Source organism: Pocillopora verrucosa, chromosome 6 (assembly GCF_036669915.1).
Source record: "Pocillopora verrucosa isolate sample1 chromosome 6, ASM3666991v2, whole genome shotgun sequence".
Lineage (NCBI taxonomy): Eukaryota > Metazoa > Cnidaria > Anthozoa > Scleractinia > Pocilloporidae > Pocillopora > Pocillopora verrucosa.
Window position 1 is genome coordinate 1,578,326 of NC_089317.1, and position 22,985 is coordinate 1,601,310.

General features: G+C 38.0%; 4 protein-coding genes across 4 annotated transcripts; all 4 read left to right on the forward strand.

The window, feature by feature from the left end:
* Nucleotides 1-1,248: 1,248 nt before the first annotated feature.
* Nucleotides 1,249-4,414, forward strand: LOC131783471 (CD209 antigen-like protein A). The gene is made up of 2 exons (XM_059100231.2): nt 1,249-1,669; nt 3,011-4,414. The coding sequence occupies exons 1-2, from the start codon at nt 1,328-1,330 to the stop codon at nt 3,452-3,454; spliced, it is 786 nt and encodes a 261-aa protein (XP_058956214.2). The 5' UTR covers nt 1,249-1,327; the 3' UTR covers nt 3,455-4,414.
* Nucleotides 4,415-9,645: 5,231 nt separating this feature from the next.
* Nucleotides 9,646-11,120, forward strand: LOC131783444 (low affinity immunoglobulin epsilon Fc receptor-like). Its single transcript, XM_059100203.2, has 3 exons — nt 9,646-9,679; nt 10,298-10,669; nt 11,029-11,120. The coding sequence occupies exons 1-3, from the start codon at nt 9,646-9,648 to the stop codon at nt 11,118-11,120; spliced, it is 498 nt and encodes a 165-aa protein (XP_058956186.2).
* Nucleotides 11,121-11,938: 818 nt separating this feature from the next.
* LOC131783443 (uncharacterized) lies at nt 11,939-15,473 on the forward strand. The gene is made up of 5 exons (XM_059100202.2): nt 11,939-12,280; nt 13,272-13,389; nt 13,625-13,670; nt 14,104-14,233; nt 14,946-15,473. Exons 1-5 carry the CDS (start codon nt 11,939-11,941, stop codon nt 15,471-15,473), a joined length of 1,164 nt encoding a protein of 387 aa, XP_058956185.2.
* A 2,054-nt stretch (nt 15,474-17,527) lies between these two features.
* On the forward strand, nt 17,528-22,903 carry LOC131783453 (uncharacterized). The gene is made up of 5 exons (XM_059100211.2): nt 17,528-18,087; nt 19,798-19,915; nt 20,206-20,242; nt 20,687-20,816; nt 21,186-22,903. Exons 1-5 carry the CDS (start codon nt 17,683-17,685, stop codon nt 21,705-21,707), a joined length of 1,212 nt encoding a protein of 403 aa, XP_058956194.2. The 5' UTR covers nt 17,528-17,682; the 3' UTR covers nt 21,708-22,903.
* The last annotated feature ends 82 nt before the right edge of the window (nt 22,904-22,985 follow it).

Consider the following 22,985-nt stretch of genomic DNA (forward strand, 5'->3'; position numbering starts at 1 on the left):
ATAGACCTCGGTTTCCAGTCCCAGTGGTTCTATGCCAAAAAAGTATTTTATGACTGTTGGATTCCTCATTAGTTCACCTCAGTTCATCTAATGTTCACGTTATCTTCCTGAGGTTATAGTTTGTACGCTGCTATGAGTTATGCTGTCATCGTTTCATAGTGGCCTCTAATATGATTAATGATTTCTAAGCTTTTATCACTTCCATCGTTCGTCAATCTTGTTTGTCGTTTGTCGGCATTCGAAAGAGACATCACAGTTTAACGTATTCTGTGTTTTATGGAAACCTGCTCACATTTAGCTCGATTTAAAAGTCACTTGCATAAACAGCATATCACAAAATTGAGAACTCATCTATTTTAGGTAAAGAATATTGAAATATATAGCAAAGTTTATATTTAGATTAATCATGCTAAACAAATAAAAAAACTTTGATTACTGGAAGAGTATAATTATTATTTTTTGTTACCGCTGATGAAGCAGCTCAGGAAAATGACCTGCATTGACATGGGAATTGCGTAAGGGATTGCATGGTTTTCATGCAATGATTGAGCCTGCACCCGTATATTAGGTGAAAAGTTTTTAATTGCATTGTCCTTCGCTTTCGATTTCCTCGTTTATTGGGTGCATTTTATAAACCGTGAAATATCTGGGTTTTTTTTTTTTTTATAAAGATCTAGCTCTAGATACCTAAAGAAAATAAATAAACTCAGATGTGGCTTGTCAAAGGAACAGTTTATTAGTCATGTGCCGAGACAGAACACACTCATTTATCTAACGACGGCGCAGTTCGCTTGTGTTTTTGTTTCTCCAGACAGTGCATGGATGCCCATCATCTGGATCACTTATCATGCCCCTGTAGAAGAAGAACTTATGGAAAACTTAAGTTTATGGCACCTGCATATTCATAAGACTCGCCAGCCAGCTGCATAAGCGCTCGCGTCTTAATTATCTATCTCTTTCTGCTCGTTTCCTTCTTTTAAAACTAAAACAATCGTAATTTGAACTTAACGTCACAAAGAACAAGTTTACTACACGAAGACCAAACATTTTGTGATTTTAGTGTTCTTTGTCCGTGAGCAGTACAGTAATCTGATGGCAGCTTTTCAACATCTACTCCCCCGTGTTTGTCATATTTGGTTGAGTTTCAGTGAAAGTCAATTATCATTTTTTTCAAATGTTAATATTTCAGCAAATAAACTGAAAATTTAGGCTCAGACACCTCTAATAAAACATTCAATGTGTCACGTATCGTGAAGAAGAAAGAATCACTTTCTCTCCCCTGCAACCTAAAATATCCATCAACACAGATAACGTTCTTTGGTTGCAGATGGCTTGGTGGAAAACCATACTTTTATTATTGTTAATTCAAACTTCATCAGTTTCCGCTACCAACGATAATTTCGACTCAACGTCATCTCGTTCCTCACAATTCAGACAATGGGAGAATAGGCAGCTTCTGGGATACGCTTTCAAACGGTTTGACTCTACAAGTTTAATATCGTGCGGTCAACAGTGTCTGAGAAACCAACGTTGCTCTTCAACAAACTTCAAGTGGTCCTCCTCTAAGAAGGAAGGCGAAGGAACATGTGAGCTGAACGACCACGAGCTTTCCTTTGTTGAGGAAAATGTTAACTTCGTCCATCAGGAAGATGTAACGTTTTCCATGAAGGTAATTCAACTTTTAGTTTGCACAAAGGTTAAGGCGAACGTTGATCAGTATTGTCTAACATTTTAATAAAAAAAATTCCCCTTGTTATATTCTAAAGATCCTCGAGAACTTGAACGACTAAAATGTTGCAGGTTTAAACTTCTCCAATTTTCCTGTGAGACACCTTGCAATTGACGTTTGTTTATATAATCCGATGTATGTTCTATATTCTATATTGTACATTATTTTTCACGACAGGCTAAAGCATCATTTTTACCAGACAATTAAGGGGGTTTGCCAATTTAGGACTTCAATAGCGAGCAGCTGATTGATGTCTACACTCAGAAAGCTCGGATCTCTTTAAGTAACCAGATCACGTTTTCCTGTGTTTATGCTAATTTACATGAAATCTGACACAAAAGTCCGTTTTAGGCTTTACTTAAGTTCTCAAAACGACCTTCGTGTAATTCATGCGAGCCTATTTCATGACAGGACGGATAATGCATGCACTGTAAGTACCTCCCGTTGTTCCATACAAAGCCTTAGAAAAGTTTTCTAAGGCTTTGTATGGGACAACGGGAGGTACTTACAGTCCACACGTTTTTCCGTCCTGTCATGTTTCTGAAAGACAGTGCATGGATGCCCACGATCTGAATCACTTATTATGCCGCTGTGGAAGAAAAACTAATGGAAAACTCAAGTCTATGGCACCTGAAAACGATTCTGATGTTTACAAGTCCGTTTCGGCCTTCGGATAATTCATGGGAGCCAGTTTGCTTCTGAAACTTACCAATATTGGCTGTTATAGCTACTCCTACTGCAAAATTGTTTTCCTGAAATTGATTTATCAAAAGTAGATTTGTAACACGTAACGCCCTCGGCCCCAGTTGTTCAAGGGGCGGATAACGCTATCCACCGGATATATCGCTATTCAGCGGATAAGTGCCAACAAAACGTACTGCGCTATACAGCGGATAGAGATTTACTGAGCGGATAGCTTTATCACCATTTGAACAATCAGAGGTTAAAGGATATTCTTAAGTCATTTAGCTAGTTTTCAGTCGCTAAAAACACCGCAGCCGTTGGCGGGTAACTTCCAATTTATACAGAATTAACCAATCACATCATTGGAAACGAACAACTATCCCACATAAATCCAACCGTGCCAGTCATTGATTAGAGGCCAAAACGAGCACAGATGATAAGGAATTTTTGTAGAACTCATACCTCGTTTCCTGTAATCTGATTGGTCGGTTTTTTTGTAATCGCACTTACAATAATTCTTTTGTCTTTATCGTCACAGATATCTACTTGTGATTGTATTTTTTTGTTTCAATTGTACTTGGTTTCCATCTTTTATAGGTTCGAAAGGTCTGCCCACTTGATTGGATTGTTTTTGGACGCTCGTGTTATCTCCTTTTCGACACCCCTACCCCGAATTGGAGCGATGCCCAGAGAATCTGTCAGACTCATGGGGCACACCTACCCATTATCAGATATTCCGATGAAAAAAACTTTATGTTCCGTCTAGCTCTGAGCCAGCCAAACGGTAAAGTCAGCGGTACATGGCTTGGACTTACACGGAGAAAACCCAAAGGTGCCTTCCACTGGGTTGATGATACACCTTTAGCGGGGCAGTTCTCTTCGTGGGCGGCTGGGGAACCGAATAATTATAGAAACGAAGAGGACTGTGTAAACATATTTTTCCAAGGGAGTCAACAGGGAAAATGGAATGACTGTCGATGTACGTGTGCGTTCCCTGCTCCACACGGGCCTGTGGTTCTTTGTCAGAAGGAAGTCAAGTGAGGGGTCAATTCCTTGGGTGTTTCGAATTGATGCAAGAATTTGTTTTTCAGCAGCAACTACGATGTGTTCGATAGAGTGAAGATAATCACAAGAAAAGGAAATAGTAAGATTTTTGATCATCCTTGATCCCTGCATTTGACTTCTTTGTGAGCCTTAGAGCGTAGGATTAGGCCCTAAAAAACAGGATCAATTAATTTTAAATGGGCGATGATTCTTGTTCTCTTTCGAATTTTTTATCTGTAGGTTTAATGATTATGCTTTTTACACTTTCTTTAACAGTAAAAACACCCTTCCGGTGCTCTCAAGCTCCCCTTGGAAACAAACGATTCGGAATTTGTAGCTCATGGGTGAAATTCTACTATTTTAGCATTAGACTGCTGCTATTTTGCATTTATTTCCTTGGATACACTTTCGGAGTATGATAAACTGATTACTCATAGGAACTCAAAGTATCTTTCCAACCAGATAACCGAAGGATTTTTTCGATTCAGCCAAGTTTAGCCCCTTTGTATGGCTGATATTGCAAGAAGAAGATGAGTCACTTATATCCAGAAATGCACGCAGTAAAAAACGGCAGATTTGACGAAATTTTGTTAAAAGTAAATGAATCTTCATTGATTTGACGATTTTGGCGAATTTTGGTCAAATTCTTCAAAGCAAAATCAGCTTGGCGGAATTTACGATTTTGACGAGTTTTTCGCCATTTTCGTTACTGCACGCAATTTTGGACATATCTCATGAATCTTCATTCATATTCCACTTTTTATGCCGGTGCCTCTGTAGATAAGAACGTTCGGTTGTCTTAAATTGGATATTTCCCGTTTCTAAGCTATCTTTTTAACTTACTTCAGTGGTAAAAGCTTTTGTGATAATAGAACATAAACTTGCAAAGACTTAAGCGTTGAGTTTTTCACGTTCTTTGTCCATGACAAATGCAGTGATTTGAGGGCATCTTACCAACATTTCACTTCAGTACGTGTGTCATATATATTTGGTTGGGTTTTACTAAAAGGTAATTTTTATTTTTGACATTGTTTGAACAAAGAAAATGAAACTTAAGGGTCAGGTGTAAAAACATCCCATTTGTCACATGACGTTGAGATCAGGTTTCTGAAAAAAGCGGACCACTCTTCTTTCTTCTGTAGCCTGAAGTCTCCATCTACTCAGGGAACTCACTTTAGTTGCAAATGGCTTGGAGTAAAACAATATTACTATTATTGTTCGTTCAAACTCTATCAGATTTTGTTATCCAGTTAGGTAAATATGACTCAATGTGAAATTAGAAGATCCTCGCAGCTAAGAACACTACTGAAACTAGTAGTTGTAAGTAGGACCTGAAAAAAATTTCAGGCCCGTACGGGCCTGAAATTTTTTTTCAGGTCCTACTTACAACTACTAGTTTCAGTAGTGTTCTTAGCTGCGAGGATCTTCTAATTTCATCTTTCCACCGCAGTGCAAATATGTGAATTTTCATATATCTAAATCTTCATTCACTCGGATGTTTATTTGTACCCAATTCATTGACCAGCTCCCAGTTGGCTTGTTAGCTCAATTGGTAGAGCGCTGCACCGGTATCGCAGAGGTCATGGGTTCAAATCCCGTGCGGGCCTGAAATTTTTTTCAGCTTTTGGGGTATGCTTTCAAATCAGGGTTTGTCTCTTCAAGTTTGCTATTTTGCAGTCAGCAATGCCCAAGAAATCAATGGTGTTCTTCCGCACGCTTTAAGTTGTCTTCCTCTAAGACAGATGACGAAGGAACTTGTGAACTGAACAAGCACGTTGTCTTTTTTGTAAACAAAAACAGCAACTTTGATGACCGGACGGAATTTACTTTTTCAATACTTCTACTGGGAATTTCAGTGCTGCATAATGATATTTGAACTTAGCTCTGCATATTGTTCGCTGTTTTAAATTATTAAAAGATGTTGTAGTGTTGTACCTTTTTAATAACGTTTGTTTAGAACTAGCTTGGACAAGAAAATTTCAAATACTCTCCAGCCCCGAGAAATTGAACGGTTTGAATTGTGCCGCAAGAGAGAATGTTCGCGGTCATTTTGCCTTTATTTCACTTGTTAAACATTACCTGAAAATGATTATTTTTTCGCAAGGAGTGAAGTTAACTTTTCAAACAGGAAGTCAAAGGATTTTGCTCATTTAGCCTAGTTTACTCCTTTGTTTGGCTGATTTTGTAAGTGGCGAGTGATTCTTCACTAATATTCCACGAGTGCAGGTGGTTTTATAGAGAGGAAGCTTCGTTTCTTTTTAAATTGACATTTCTTGCTTTTAAGTTTAGTGATGCAAATTTCGACACGACATGTTTTTATCTTCAATTACTTTGGTGGTAAAAGTGATTCATGGGTTTCATAACATGTAATTATTGAGTTTAAAAACTAAAAATTGGTCGATTTTGCACGTGAGTCCTTCAAGGATCTTCGAAAAAATTATTCATTATATTAAGGTTTTCAGATTAAAATTTTGATCTAGTTCCCCTTCCCAATCCCCTCCGTTTTTTTCCGCAGCGTAGCAAACAACGGCAAAAAAATAGTAACAAAACCTAGATTAAAATATCCATTTATTAGCTAGACCGAACGCACTTCACAAATCCCCTTTTGCTAGTTATTATTATCATTAATTTAATCTATAGACCGCTTTGCTTGGAAACAAATCAGGAAAACTGGGTCGAGTTAAATTCATTCCCAGTTTTTATTGCAACTGCACTTTGCATGTAAAAAGCAAGAGAAGAATGGGGTTAAGTGCATAAAGTCCAAACTTAAGGGTAATCCTTCATCGAAAGCTTATCAAACAAAAAGCTTGGATTCATTTACTTAACAGTCCTGGCCCCGGTTGTTTAAAAGACGGTTACTGTTGACCCTGGTATCATTTACCACACCAGTTAAATAAAAAAAAAACTATTAAGTATGTTTGACTCACTAGCTGCGTGAGCGGAAGCAATATGTCCTTACATGTAAATCTCTTTGTCTGTAACAAGTGCGAAAATATAGATCGCTTTTACCGATGGTTAATGATCATTAATTTTTTTTCTCGACAATTTGGCGACGGTAAGTCTCTTTAGTTACGGTTACGCAATATATTTTTTAAATTCTTCTTGTGCTTGACATGGCATGAGCAGAGAAAATGGAAGTGAAAGCTTATTTAAGTACTTCTCTAAAGAAAAAAATCAGCCATATAGCAAAAAAGAAACAGATTCCCAAGGAACCTGATATCTCCTCTACAGTTTCACTTAGAAAACTCGCTCCAGTTGCGAATGGCTCGGACAGAAACAATACTTCTAATAATGTTACTTCAAACTCCAGAAAGCTCCTCTGTCTCGAATGATAATGATATCTCCATTTCACCTCGTTCCTCTCTAACTAAAGCGTGGGATCAACTGCAGCTTGTGGGATTCTATCGGTTTAATTCTGCAAGTTTGGTATCATGCAGTCAGCAATGCCTAAGAAATCAATAGTGTACCTCTACAAACCACAAGTTGCCATCTAAGAAGGACGGAAGCGACAAGCGGCGAGGTACATATCTACCATATGCCACCGACACTAAGATGAAAAATTGTTTAGTATGTACAAGAAAAGTGCGATAGAAGATTAATTTTTATTAATCATTTATTCCTGCAACGATTACTACATTTTCTGGTGCAAATCCCGCGCGATATATACTAACATGCATTATCAAAACTAAGGTGTGAGTTATCTGCCGAAGCCTTCGGCACACATGAAGTTTGATAATCCATGATATCATGCGAAAATCTAACTCAGTAACTGTTTAGTTATACATTTTTAGAACAATCTGCAAAAGAGGGCACTTTTCTCCAAGTATGATAAAGTTTAAGAACAATACACGGACGATAGACTTGGCAACTATTGGACTTTGAATGCAAAATCCGCCGCTGATATTGCACTTGTCATGTCAATTTCGAACGCTATTGTGTATCGATTGAATGCTCTCGACCAATCATAATGTAATTTAATGTATGATAATTAAGCTCAGCAGGAACCAAGCATTACTCTATTCTATCTAGGTAAATAAAAGGATCGCAGATTAACAGTGTACCACGGCACTATAGAGATTTCAGAACAAAAAAGCTGCCAATTTTAATTTCTTTTGATCATAATAGATTCAATGTCTTTACGCTGTATTCTCCATTCAATTTTTGACAACAATGTTTATAAAAAAACATTTTGTCTTAAACCTACTTCAAGCCTGATTGATGATGCAAGTTTTGTCGCATGGAATAATCTTGACCATCTCTGATACAGAAAAAAATAAACCAGGCAGGGAAAACCTCTATGAAGCCAGGTGTTCTGTCTTCACTTTTTTCTAAATGATTCCTGTTTTCATCAAAAAGATTAAGTGCTTCTCGATATTGGACCTTTACAAGAAACATAACTAAATAATGAACAAAAACCGCTTGATTACCGCCCTTACGATGGTTAATGTCTGTTTTAGTCCTTAATTATGAAGTACACTAAATTTTTTATGTCAGTTCTGCTTCGAGTTATTTTGGCTGATAAATTGAAATTCTCCATCGAGAACTACACAACATCTTCCCGTTCGTCCTATTTTACAACCCTGAAAGATACAGAGCTTATCGGATACGTAGTTGATCATTTTGATTCTCCCAGTTTGTTATCGTGCGGCCAACACTGTCAGAACACTGCCTGGTGTACTTCCACAAACTTCAAATTGTCCTCTATGAAGAACGGAAAAGGAACTTGTGAACTGAACAAACATGATTTCTCGGTCAACAGCCAAAACAGCAACCTCCGAAACCAGCTGGGAGTTACCTTTTCGCACTTACTTAAGGTAATAAAATCAGAATAATAAGGATAGCCAGCAGTGTAATATAGCTTGAGAGAACTGTTTGGGCTTGTAATTTACAAGAGTTTTACGCAAGCAATGGGTCTTACGTATTCTCTATAAGCCTGGTTTTTTTTTTCGTTAAATAAATGTCTTTCCACAACTTGGTTTGGCCCTATTGACACTGTTTAACAAAGTAAATGTTCAGATAACAGATTCAGCTTAGTTCAAGAAGGCTTACGACGCAGCTTTGTTAAATAACGGCTAAACTTTGTTCGAATTACCGGCCCTTACTGTCTTAAGAAAGGTATCCGTCTTTTTATGTTGCATTGATAAGCCAGAAAAAATCATTACAGTCATGATAATATCTATCGTCAGCCTTGCTATAGACTTGCAACCGTAAAATGGCCTCAAATTCTCCTTTGAAATTATTTCAAGCTCTTTGCCAAAAGCATTACATCTCAACATCTTGCGTGCCGAATGAATTGATTGAGCTAATGGAACATTTTGCACAAGGTTCTAAATCTTAACTCAAGATTCTGTCTTATCCGATTACAACCGAACCAGGTACGGTAGTTTATAGTGTAATACGACTGGAGATTGTATATAACGAGGCTCTCGCATTTCCATTTTATCATAATTATTTGGAAGACATCTGCATTTTTTTTGCTTTTAAAGCGGCCATTGCCGAGCGCGAAAAATTTTGTTTGGTACGGCACACGAGGGTACAACCACTTTACCTTCCTTAAATGAGTTTGTTTCACCTGTGGGAGGCTTTAAGTTCATCATTCATCATCAGTAAACCAGAATAATATCATATTGGACGGCTAGGAAGCAACTACTAAAAGCCCCCCAAAATTTATTAAATACAAATGTTGCTTATCCTCGTTTGGTGGAAACGATGTCCATTTAATCCTACTTTTGGGCATAATTCGGGTTTGGGAAAATATTTTACACGCATAACATATATGTCAGTTTCATGTGTTCTTTGGGTCAAACTATCGCGTTCATCAAGCCGATAATATCTCTGGTTGAAACTGCTATGACGGCTTAATGAATGGGAGAAATATTTCAGAAATTTAAATCTGTTAATTTTGCAATTTTTCCTTCACATCAAACAACATGCATCAACAAATTTATAGTGGCCATGAGCTGCAGTTTATTATCCGACTACTTTACAATCCAGAGACTCCTTACATTAAACTTTGAATTGAAGGTTACTACCATCCTTAAAGTGCTTACAACTCTTGCTTCTAACCTGTTTCATAGGGCTGTTTGGTTACCGGCTGCATGAATGACGGTTCATGTTTATCAGACATGAAGAAAAACACGTTCACATGCTCTTGCAAAATACCTTGGATCGGAGACAGATGTGAAATTATGCTTCCCGCAACCAATGGATATGAGTTTTCAGGTAGGGCATATCTCCATGAGCTCATGTTTGAATTTTTGACAAAAAGTGCTGAAAATAAGCCTGAATGAGGCTTGCCCATACTGGTCTGCGCAGACGAGGTTTGCTTCGAGAATGACCCGGCCCAGCCTTTTTTACGAGCAATTGCCTAAACACAAAGGAATACTTTCAAACGTACGACAAAAAATGGGTTGCCTTTCGAGGTGATTCAACCTGAGATTAGAAAGCTTCCCGAGGTTGTGTGAAAAGGTCAGTGGTTACATGACTTTTGGGGTGAAATTCTGGTCATTTTGTTGCTTCATGTATTTGAAAATGCAACAAATTTGTCTTCCTCATCAACCTCACTGTAACCTCAAAGTAGTTCGATACCTTTCGGAAAGCGTGGAATTAGCAAGATTTATCAGTAATTCATAGATTCTCAGTTAAATCCTTACGACCTCAAGAATTATTTTACTCCAAAAAATGAGCTGACAGAAACTATCGTTCATTCATTTCCTTTCATGAATGCTCGTATTTTGACTGTTTGAAGCATTTATTAGCCCTGGGGCGTTCAAATCGGAATCTCTTTATAAACGAGTGAATCGAAGTCGTTACTGAGAATCTCATTTTTTTGTCGAACAGGCAATTGTCCCGAAGGTTCCGGAGCCGTTTTTGAAAGCTCGTGTTTTTTTATAATCGATATTCCAACTGCTTCTTGGAACTATGCTCGTTGGACTTGCGAAAATTATGGAGCAGACCTGGCCGTCATAAAATCCGTGAACGAGAATAACATCATCCTAAACCTGGTAACGAATCAGCCAACAGTACAAGCGTTAGGCGTGTGGATTGGACTGCAACGAAATTTTTTTCAAGACTACGCGTTCTACTGGGTCGATGATACTCCGCTGGAATACTCTGCATGGGCCGAGTCACAGCCGAGCAGTACCCGAGAAGAGTGCGTTCACACCGTCACTGAAGGGCAGGAAAATGGAAAGTGGAATGACAATTATTGTGGTTTGAACGGGAGGGTGTCACCGAATAATTTTCCTTTCATTCTTTGCCAAAAAAGTATTTAATTAAGGCTAACTCGTAAGTGGCTGTTTCTCTTGCAGTCACTTAATTTTGATATACAGACCCCAGCTACTTTCATTTTGAAAGAAATCATTTCATTTATGTTTGAAAAAAACCCTAACTGTAATAGTAAAACTAAAATACCAACGAACTTAGAATAGAATTACAGTTATATCATCATGCAGCCACATACCTTTGTCCGTCAAATAAATGTCATGAAAAACATAATAAAATGGAGAAATTGACGTTTTGTCCGCTAAATCTTTATTCATGTAATATGGACATAATGTTCTCCTCGGTAGATCATCTCATGAATGCCTCAAGCTGCCATCTTGGAAAAGATCCTCAGCAAAGCCTGCGAATCATAACTTCTCTGCTTTTGCGTTCGACGTGAGGACGTTGTTTATTGCAAATCATCCCATAGACTCCTGTCTAAAGAATTCATAACTTCGTTTTCCAATATGAAAGTGATCTTCGCAGTACTTGAGCAGTAGTGCAAATAAGGCCTGAAAAAAATTCAGGCCTGTACGAGATTTGAACCCATGACTTCTGCGATACTGGTGTAGCGCTCTACCAACTGAGCTAACAAGCTAACTGGGAGCTAGTCATTATGCTGGTTCCAAATAGATCAGTGAAGTGGTGAATTACTGAAGAACTGAAGTGCGGATAAAAACGTGAATATGAAAGCGATCTTCGTAATAATAATATAACTTTCATATATTCACAGTCGTGCATATTCCAATTTGGCACGGGTCAATAATACGGTTTAAAAATCTTTCGTCACGAATTAGGGAAAACGTCGGTGATAACAAGTGTGCGCGACACGAAAAACACGTTCTATATTTAAATCTCCTAAATTCAATACGCTTTAATTGCATCATCTGAATTAAAATGGTTTTTCCGTCGTTCGTCGGTTACCTTTGCCATGTCTTCTTACAAATAACCCTTAGTCCCTTGTGTTTGGATTCTGAGAATTGCATCAATTTACAAAGTAAGAGGGTGTTATCAAAAATATAACGTCGCCCTACTCTTCGTATCGACAATGATATCCGAAGATTACCGAAAATAGGCGAAAGACTTCGGCTCTAGTTACGAGGCAGCTGATCGCGGCGACGAAACACTTTATTATCACAAGGTCGAGATGCGACGAGGCAACATGTAATAACATTTGAATATCTTCTGGCTGGGGTACGTTTGTTTAGTCTATTTCTAATGGAGTGTAAAAACGTCCTATTACTTTTCGTTTTTCAAAGTATTACTGCTTTTTCAACTGAAGAAAAGTCCATATCAGCTTCTCATTCATCATATTTTGAAACGCACGGAAACAAGCAGCTTTTGGGATATGTTGTCAAAAGGTTTGATTCTCCCAGTTTGTTATCGTGCGGTCATGAATGTCTGCGAAATTCGTGGTGTACCTCCACGAACTTCAGGTTAGGTTCTTCCATGGAGGAAGACGAAGGGATTTGTGAATTGAACAAGCATAACATCTCTGTGATTAACGACGACACCCACTTTGCTGAACAGGAGGGAATAACTTTCTCAATTCTACTAAAGGTAATGAAATGTATGTTGTTATCGTCCATATCACATATGCAAACAAGTCATAACAATATGAGAGTGAAATGCCTTTGGGCAAAATTGTCATTTCTAGAATCATTCGAACAATCAGTGATTGTGCCTTCCATTTTTGCTGCGGGATTTCTCCATGTTTCTTTTGGATTGTTTCATTCATTTGCATCCGAAAGAATTAAATTTAATTAACAACGTGGTGTTATTTTGCCAATGCTTTAAGAAGTAAACAGTTTTTTGGGAAGCAAACAGGTTTTTTTTATACGAATTTTGGAAAGTATGGATGGAAATCTGCTCAAAATCTGACATCAAGAATGGGTGAAATTTTTTCGGATCTTTGCTTATTTGAAGTTTTTTTTCTCGGTCTTTTAAAGACCATTAGACTTCTACTGTCCCTAATTTTGCTAAATTTCAATGCAACCTTTTTGAAGTAATATCTACCATTGTCTTCCTAAAATAGACCAGTTCATTATCACCTTTTTCGCATCATCTGACAAGTTCTTCTAAGTAGAATCATATACACTTTATTATTGTAATAATTCCATTAAGTCTTTTAAGATAGCAAATACAACATAAAGCTTGGGTTTGAAAAACTTCAAACCCAAACATTTGTTATCTATGATTCTTTTAAATTGAAAGAACTATGTCTCCTGAGGATTTTAGCAAAAATTTGATCTCTCGGCAATAAAAAGGCTTCAGGATTTTAGCGCACGGTTCTCTTGTTTACCTCCTAATGCAAATTTCTCGCGAATGTGTTAAAAGTAATAATTTTCTTCTAAATTTCTAGCTTAATATTTGGTTCTTTGAATCAAAATTACCTTTTGTGGAGTGCATATAACATTTTACGATGATTCAGCTGCTTAAAAATCAAATCGTGAATGAAAAGTCACCAGACCATGATTTTAACTCAAAATCAGTTTTATCACAACGGATTTTTTTTACACAACTTTTTATTGTGGTTATTTTTCGTTGACAGGGATGTCTTATTGAAATTTGCCTCAACGGTGGTTCTTGCTTGCCTAACGAGAACAAACAAACTTTTTCATGCTTTTGCGAAAAACATTGGACAGGAGACAGATGTGAAATTAAGACAGGTAGCATTTATCTATTTCTTGCTCGTAACGTTTAATTTGGAAAAAGGAATAATATATTTGATAGAGGTGTGAATCGTTGCATTGGAAAAATTACCAGCGATTGTGAACTTATAAGCTAATATTTTGCTGATTTAGGTTTCTTCAGCTGGCAATATCTAGTGCTGTAGTTTTACTTCATTTGATAACCCACGCGTACTTTAATAGCTCGGCGTGTTTTTTTCTTTCGTCCATTTAGCTGCCTTATGGAACTCGTCTTGCAAGGGAATCTATAACAAGAATTTGTAAGTCTATGACTTTGCTTAAATTGTCTTATACTTTCAATTGTTAAAAAAATTTTTATCACTGTAATCAGATGTTGATGGATTTAACACTTCTGTGAATATCAGAGACACTGAAAATACCTAAAGAAAAAGGGTTAATTAGCTAAATTGTTTCAAATTGTAAAATAAAGGGGGTAAATTTCTGAACAAAATGTAGTGTTGCGTCGATGGGGGTTGGGGGTTGGGGAGGGGAATTACGAAGTAGTTCGGTTCTTTAAACTGAGTCGATAACGTCCTCATACAAAGGGCTAACGCTTAAAAGGTCAGTTTAGAAACTATGTGCCCAATTCACAATGTCAACTCAGTTGATAAAAACAAATTCTTCGACTTATGGAACTGACCGTAGGTTTGCTAGTATATCGAGGGTTTTATCACTTGTGCTTTATTCTATCAGGGGCATACAAAACAAAGCCTATTTATTGCAAATTGGTAATCAGAGCATTTGGGTGTACTGTCACATGAAAGGGCTTGGCAGATGCGATGGAAATGGTTGGACGCTGGTCATGAAGATGAATGGCTCAAAGGTATACTCAGCTTTCATTTTAAAAGGCAAGAAACTTATGCAAGCCATGTTACAGAAAATTAAGACATGCCCTGCCTATAAAATGCACAGGGAATAAAAATGCTGCATGCAAAATAGAAAAGACTGAATTTCAAGTTTATCAGTAATCTTCTTGCATCCTTCCATTGATATGTGCGTCTGGGATCTGTATTCCAGTAGAGATTTCCTGAATTGCATTTCCCTCGACCTAGACGCGTAACCTAACGGAAGATACCCAAGCTAACACTGGCAACAGTCTGATGGCATTTGCCTAGGGATATTCCGGCTAGTTTAAAATCTTTTCTCATGATGCTAACGATGACCGTATTCTTTAGCAAAAGTTGAGTGTATTTTGACGATGTTTAAACAGACGCGAGGAGACTTAAGTTGTTTTTTCACAAACTCGCTCTCAATAGTTTACACCTGTTTGCGAATGAAAGCTGTTTTTAAACCTTTTGCTCCGCTCACTGTATAAAAAATAATATATGATAATTACATAAACCTCCATTTGGCCTGAAAATAAGCTGGAAATTTGTTCTTGGATATCACCTGTTCCTGCTTTGCTATTGGTTAACTGTTCACTTCTCGGAACAGATTATATTTACGGGCGAATAAATCCGTGCTTATTTGGGCGCCAAATGGAAAGCTATCCTTACACGAAATTTAGTGAGAATTATGTTGGTACTGATACCCAGAGGACGTTCCATTACGATTCCAACCTGTGGATCAACAAGGATACCCTTAATCTTGAAGGAGGGAAGTCTGGGTTCGACTTACAAGAGACCAAATTACCGACTTATTGGAACACACCATTCACCAAAATCTGTCTTGGTATGAAGATCGACGGTCACATTAGGTACGTAGCCATTGCGAGGCAGGCGAAGTCTCTCTACTCACTGATCGCTGATGGCGAATACCGTGCAACCTCATTGGGTCGTGACACGTGGAAGTGGCTGATTGGTTCTAAGGTTTCATTGAAGCCCAATTGCAACAAAGAAGGATTTAATGTAAAACAAACGTCTGAAAACAGGGGTAACCTGATTTGGCCCAAAGCAAGGATTGGAATTCTGGGTAACGGCCAAAATAGCTGCGCTACCTGTGATTCTAGAATTGGGTTTGGTTCTGGAGGACATGGCGACGATAATAACACTTGTGGCAACGAAGCTGCCAGAAATAGCGGTGACACGCATATCAAAGCGATGGGATATATCTTGGTCCAATGAAATCATAGTTCGTATTGTTTACAGGAAGGTACTGTGCGTATTTTTGGACATGAGCGTGCACAACATTCAATAGTGCTTCAATCACTTTGATCTAACAAACCGATATAACCTTCATACCCAGTCATCATATCTGAACACAAACAGCAACAAACGTACACGTTAAGGAAGCTCTCAAAACATAAATCAGAACACCGTTGTTCTCAGCTTCGATTTAAGCCAGCAAAAAGGCATTCGCTGTTAGTGCTGCAGGAAGAAGCGTTTCTCCACCTGCGGGAAAATTGAGACGAGTCGAAGAGAAGTCTGCTGGGGGTCTAGCACCTAGTTACCTATAGCCTACTCACTCTACTATTTGAAGAGGGATTGGGAGGGCGACAGAATTTTTATTAATACTCCTGGTTTTTATATAGTTAATTATGGTCACTTCCTTTGCGCATGCTCAGTTTCATCTTTTCACTTTGTGCCAAAAGTTCTACGTGTACGGCAGGACCACCTTCCTTCAAAAAAAACCAAGGGATAATTTCATAGAGGTGCCTAAAATGGCAAATTATGCATCTATTTAACACTTAAATCAATAGCTAGGAACCAGAAAGTTCCTTCAGCATTTTGCAATTTTTGACTTTGTTCTGTCAAATAAAAATGATGATATTTATCACGCACTGGATCTATTTTTTCTCCGACCGTGTGGATCAAGTTTATGCCAAAGCGAGACATGTGTTGTTACAGATAGAGTGCGATAGCTCTTATTTGTCTTAGCAAATGAGCGACAGCTGTTTTACTACGACGTACGGCAAGTGTTATTACAAAGTACCACAAGTATTATTACAGTGTGACAAGTGTTTTTGCAAAGTGTGACAAGTGTTATTGCAAAGTGTGACAAGTGTTATTGCAAAGTGCGATAAGTGTTATTGCAAAGTGTGAAAAGGGTTATTACAAGGTACGACAAGTGTTATTGCAAAGTAAGACGTGTTGTTGAAAAGTACGATAAGTGTTGCTACAAAGTCTGACAAGTGTTGTTACAAACTGCGCCAAGTGTTATCACAAAGAGGGAGAAGTGTTTTCTAACAAAAAACGTAGCAGGTGTCATTGTGAGGTACGACAAGTGGTACCCCACAGGGTGACAAGTATTATCACAAAGTGTGACAACTGTTCTACAGATTGCGATAAGTGTCATAACAAAGTGTGACAATTTTCGAAGAAAGCACAACGACTGTTTAGAACAGACTTTAAAAATCGTATATTTAGCCATTGTAGCCGAATTCTTGGAAAATTATACAGGAGGGGATCGGTCGGGGGATCGGGGCAGCAGCGACGGAGGGGGGAGGGGGAAGGGATGTACAACACAAAAGAGGTTTCAATTTCAGGTAGACTATATGACAGGTAAGGATTTCAAATGTTCCGCTACAGAAAGAACCATACCAACCAAAACAAATTCACACAACAACGAAAATCCCGACTCCAGCCAACTTATCCACGAGTTTAAGCCGTAGGGTAAATACAATGCTTTTTTTTCTCCAACTCTTCACCGCAAATGTCAAACTTTATTGAAATGCGGCTTTATTCGCTGTTTTAACCATTTCTTGCAAACGTGTAAACGTAAATATTTGAAAAAAATTGAGCTTTTAAAAAAAGCTTACGTAACTGTGTGATCACGTTCGTATCGCCGATGATCTTTGTAGCAATAGTGTCGATTGGAAATATCTTATTCATTCTGCTCTATGGACGAAAAGCTTCATTTATTGATTTATTTTATTTTTTCAATATTATCTCTTTTTTTATGATGAGGCGATGATGGAGCCATGCAGTTTTATCTGCAAACCCTTATAAGTAGAATAAACAGAACGACGGCACCACGGAAAAAATTGGAGCTTTTAATAAAAAAGCTTACGTAACTGCGTGATAACGTTCATATTGCTCTGTTTTTAACGTCGGTGATCTTTGAAGCAATAATGTCGATAGGAAAAAATCTTCATTCTGCTCTATGGACGAAAAGCTTAATTTATTGGTTTATTCTCTATTTTTAATATTATCTCTTTTTTTGTGATGTAGCGATGATGGAGCCATATAGTCTTATCTGCAAGCTCTTATAAGTAGAATAAACAAAAACGACAGCATCGCGGTACGTCCCTGAAAACGACAGCTGCACGAAGATTACCGATCATTGCCGAGCCGCCACCCGCATTATCAACACATACATTATTGACAGATTTTCATGAATAGTCCGAGCAAAGGCCTTTCGAAAACTCTTTTACTCGAAGTTCTAATATCGGCTGCGATGAGCAGCGGCAAAGTATTGCACCTTTTCTTTCTGTTCCACTCAACCACCGTTTTCTTCTCCGAGGGAAATTCGGAATCGGATCCTCGTTCATCATATTTCAAAACCCTGAGGAATAAGAAGCTATTGGGTTATGCTGTCAAAAGATTCAGTTCTCCCAGTTTGCTGTCTTGTGGTCAGCGATGTTTGATGGCGTCGTGGTGTACCTCCACAAACTTCAGGTTGTTTTCCGAGAAGGATGGCAGAGGAACTTGTGAACTGAACTCACACAACATCTCAGTTTCCAACGAAAACATCAACGTTGAGGACCGGGAGCAAGTTACTTTTTCACTACGCCTTAAGGTGATTTACTTGTAGTATTTCAATTTAAAAAAGAATTATACAATGTACTTCTTCTTTCGCTGATCGAGTTTACCCCATTTAATTTTCAACTTGCATAAAACCGAAAAAAGGCAACCATGGTTGAAAACCGATAACTTTAATGATTCTTATCGCCTTTTCAGTCTTTAGGGTAAAATCGCAATTTCCTGATTAAAGAGATTATTGCCTTTCAAGGCGAACAATATAGATTATCAGGGTTTTTAATCATCGCTGTGTGAGAGCGCTAAAAGCTTATGGGTTGACCCAAAATAGAAGTCGTACGAATATCCTTCATGAACCAATTATCACTTCTCTACTAGAACCAACCCGAGGGTCATTTTGAATGTTTGCTTTATTTTTGCGAAAAATTTCGTTTGTGTTTGTGATGAGGTTTGTATGATAAAAAGTAAACAACACTGTGTCTCTGTTGAAATTAGAACGTTTGATGAATACATTATTTTCTTTTCATTTCTATGTCACACAGTTTTCATCTTTGCATGTAAATAATCATTATTACAAAATTCAGATCGGACATCCTGTCAGCAAAACCTTTTGGTTTTACATTTTTTTTTCCTTTTAAATATTCCGTGGAAATAGTGTTTCTACGATCGTGTGCATATCATAATTGAACTTACTTTAAAAAACAAATGGATTATTTAAGTTGAAGACAGGTGTTCTCAACCATTATGTTTGTTCACGCGTTGGTTCTTTTCATCTTGGATGGTTTGGTTCCAGTAATCAACTCCTTTTAAACGAAAAAAAAAATTGATAGTGGTGAGAATTTTAACATGCACTCTCAGCATTGACGTATACAGACAAAGGCTAACAATTATGACGTCATTGCTCAAGGTGACAAGTTTGACGGCTTCAAGAAGCAACAAATAACACAGCTGAATTTTCCCCGCACAGCATGGTTTTTTGAGAACAAAATAATCAAAGCTTGTTCCGAAAGTCAGTCATCAGAAATTCACAAAAAAATACAAACCAAAGAAAAATTATCACTTTTTTTGTCCTCAATGTTTTAAATCGGAACAAAGCACCTTAACAGCAATTTCAATTCAGTCCAATATAAGCAAATCCTGAAAACTTATCACTTTTGCACGGACTTTGATATTGCTAAGGCTGTGGGACATTTTTAATTATTAGAACTGCGACTGCGACTACCCATTTAGTTCATCATCTGCGTGCTGGAGGGGGGTATAAGGAATCTCTGTAGAGCCTCATTGATCAGCCGCCCACCGCTCACTGCTGCGTGGTGGGGGGTCGGTATTAATTTTTACCGTGGTTAAACATTATTTAGTTTCAATCGTTTTAAATCTGAAACATTCTTAACACTCTAAACAGCTTCAATATGATTTCTTCACAGACAATAAGGTTTCTATAAGGCGATAATATTGGCAGCAATCGTTGCTATTCATTCAATTCAATGTTTTTCGTAACTTCTGAAGCTGTTTACCGTGATTCCAGTCGGGGGTTTGAAAAAGTCACAAAGTTTAAAGTTCTTGTCGTAAATAGGGTCTGGATTTGAAGCCTCAGAGTCACAACCTTGCCCAAGCCTTTTGAAAAAAAGAGAGAAAATGTTTGCCATCCTCAATCGGAGGGGGTTGGATCCCGTGATTTCGATACTAAGCTCAGTTATTATGAATTCCTAGTTTAGATTTTGTCTCTTATGTTGTCCATTTTTGTTTTCAGGGTTGTCAATTAGCCTTTTGCCTCAATGGTGGTTCTTGCTTGCATGAAAAGGAAAACCAAACCTTCTCATGTTCTTGCCAATATCCTTGGACTGGCGACAGATGTGAAAATAAAATGGGTAATCATGACTTTAATCATAAAGAAAGGCAAAATATTTTGAGTTATGCTTTTCATCTTTTTCAATATACGATTCAATAACCTTACATCAGCCTCAGAGATTGTTAAGTGAGTAGTTAGCTGGCAGACAGTGGAAGGATCATTCTCTATGAATAAAGATGTGGAAGAGATGAATTTAGTTCATAATGGCACCCAATATGAATTAAAGATGCCGGCTGAGGTATAGTTGAAAAAAGTTTGACTTTGAGTCACACATTGAATTCAACTATTTCATTTCCCTTCGTCTTCCAGGGAACTCCACGTGCAAGGAAATTTATCATAACAAACTGTAAGTAAGACGTAGAGCGTTTCAATCACCTGAACACTATTAGTAATAGCTTCTTCCAGCATCAAATGATAAAATTTGGTCAGTCTGAGTTAAAAATCCCAACAATTTTTATAATCCAAAAACGCCAAAGTTTTTTTGGTGACTACAATCCTTGAGGAAGACATAATATTTTAAAACTCCAATCTACTTTTTCCTTGAAATAATTCAAGTTGAAAGCTAAATAAGAGAAACTAGTATGCGACTACAGCCACAGCCAGTCGTCAATGAATTTTTCGCCTACGAAAAAAATAACATATTAATAATTTCACGGCATAAGCAAAGAAAAATAAAAAAAAATCGAGGTACATGTTCCTAGAGTTTTGTACTTTAACGTCACTAAGCCCGGCACCCTTATGTATATACCTCATTCCTTTTTTTGTGAAATTTCTGTCTCATTTCTTTTAGGGCTGACGGGAATAAGGCCTATTTATTACAAATAGGTTCTGAAAAGGTCCCTGTGTACTGTCACATGACAAGTCTTGGCGAATGTGGTGGATATGGATGGACGCTGGTTATGAAAATGAATGGCTCATTAGTATGTACTCAGGTCTTGTATGGCTCTCAGGTCTTGCGCGAGATGTTCAGTGAAAATAGTGAACTGCTTTTACGATTTCCCATCGCTAGAGCAAAACTACTTTTGGCGTTCCAAGATTCGTTTGCTTCATTTATTTAGATCTCATTAGAGCTTTTTCATTGACCCTGAAAACAAACAAAAGCCACAATTCGGGGTCTTGCGATCCTATGTTTGTTTTCGTTAGGGTCGGAACAGATTATGGACCAGTTTCGATATACCCGAATAATCTTTTATTTTTGCATCCTTCTAAATTTGAAAATCATGATTCACTCAGGTCTTGCGCCAGGTAAACTTTGTAATTATGAATTAATTTGATCATACCATGTCTAGAGAACGTTCCATTATGATGACGTCCTGTGGAGCAATTACAAACCTTTCAACCTTGAAGGAGGAAAGACTGGGCTTGACTCAAATGAGACAAAGTTACCGACTTACTGGGACACATCCTTCACAAGGATCTGTCTCGGTATGAAAATCGGCGAACAGGAAAACTTTTTTACTGCCATTAACAAGTCGGCGAGCTCGCTATACTCACTCATCGCCGATGGGAAATACCGCGCCACCTCACTGGGTCGTAACACATGGAAGAAGCTGATTGGCTCACGAGCCTCTCTGCAGCGGAACTGCAACAAAGAAGGGTTCAATGCGGTTGGTGAAAATCACTCTCATTCGAAAGCAAGAATCGGTTATATTGCTAACCAAGAAAATGATTGTCGTACTTGTGATTCCAGAATTGGATTTGGTACTGGCGGATATCACGATGACTCCAACACGTGTGGTAACCAAGCAACGCATAACCCAGATAACGGCAACAAAAATATCAGAGCTATGGGATATATCTTGGTGCAGTAAGCTCTTTCCAGGATATCTGGTGGTGCAGCATCGAGATCAATAACAATACCACTTCCGAAATGTATTTGGTAGAGAAACAGGGAACGGCGGCAGATAAGTTTGACAAACAGAGGGCTAAGCTGTCGATGCAAAGGAACATGTCCTTTAAAAAGATCTGTCTCGGTGCGGCGATCAATCGATATATCAACTGCGCTGTCCCTCAATTGCAGTGATCACTGCTGGTGGATACTTTGAAATCTCTCAGGGTCGTAACATTGTGAAAGGACCTGATGGCCTTGGGTGGTTCTTTGAAGCTGGACTGTGTCGTGGAACTCTCTGAGGCAACATACACCACAATCTAACCAGTCTAAAAAAAGTCTTATTTCGACTTTGTTTGTTTGTTTGTTTGCATTTTTTTGGTGATTTCTTCCCTCTTGTTCTGAAGGATATCAAAATGATTCTGAACGAGGAACAAAGAATAAATTATCCAGGACCAATATGGCTCTCTGTACGCAATTATCGCTATTGGGGAACATCACTCCACTTCACTGAGCTATGGAACATCTAACGGAAGCTAATGAGCCGGAAGGCTTCACCATGAATCATTTAAAAAAACGGTTTCACGACTCGTTCATTTCGATTGGCTTAACGTCAGAAAAGGAATATTTGCTAACAACCAAATTAGCGGTCAGCAGATTTGGAGCATGCCATAACGAGTAACTAGCTTTTTACTTTTGCAGATAGCTTAAATCCTTCACAACCACGAATCTCGACATTGTCAGCAAGCATAGAGATCTTTTGTTATTTCAATCGTTATCGTTGCTGTTATTGAGCCTTATGACTGAATTAAGATTACATTACATCGTGCAACAGACATCCTCTCCTTGGTGATGATAAAACCAAAGCGCGAGCTTTCAAAATGGCTGCTGTACAATTTCATGTACTTGATGCCTTTGCTTCAGCTGCTCTGACAATCGTGCAAGAACTACTATTTTCTTCAGCTTAAGTTAGTATTTGAAATAAATTTAAGAAATCTTCAAGGGGTTATTCATGATAAAAATAATTATTAAAATCTGGATCACTGGTTAATGCAATTCAAGGGTTTTCCATGCGCGCACATGAAGACGAGTTAAACCGAAAGTATTTTTGTACATTTCAATATTTCGTTCGTTCTTACAAAATAAAGTGGGGAATATATATTTTGGGGCCATTTTGATAAAAACAATTATTCCACTCGCACTTGTTGGGTGTAAAACTAGTGATCATAGCCAACTCGGCCCTTCAGCCGCCGTTAGCTAT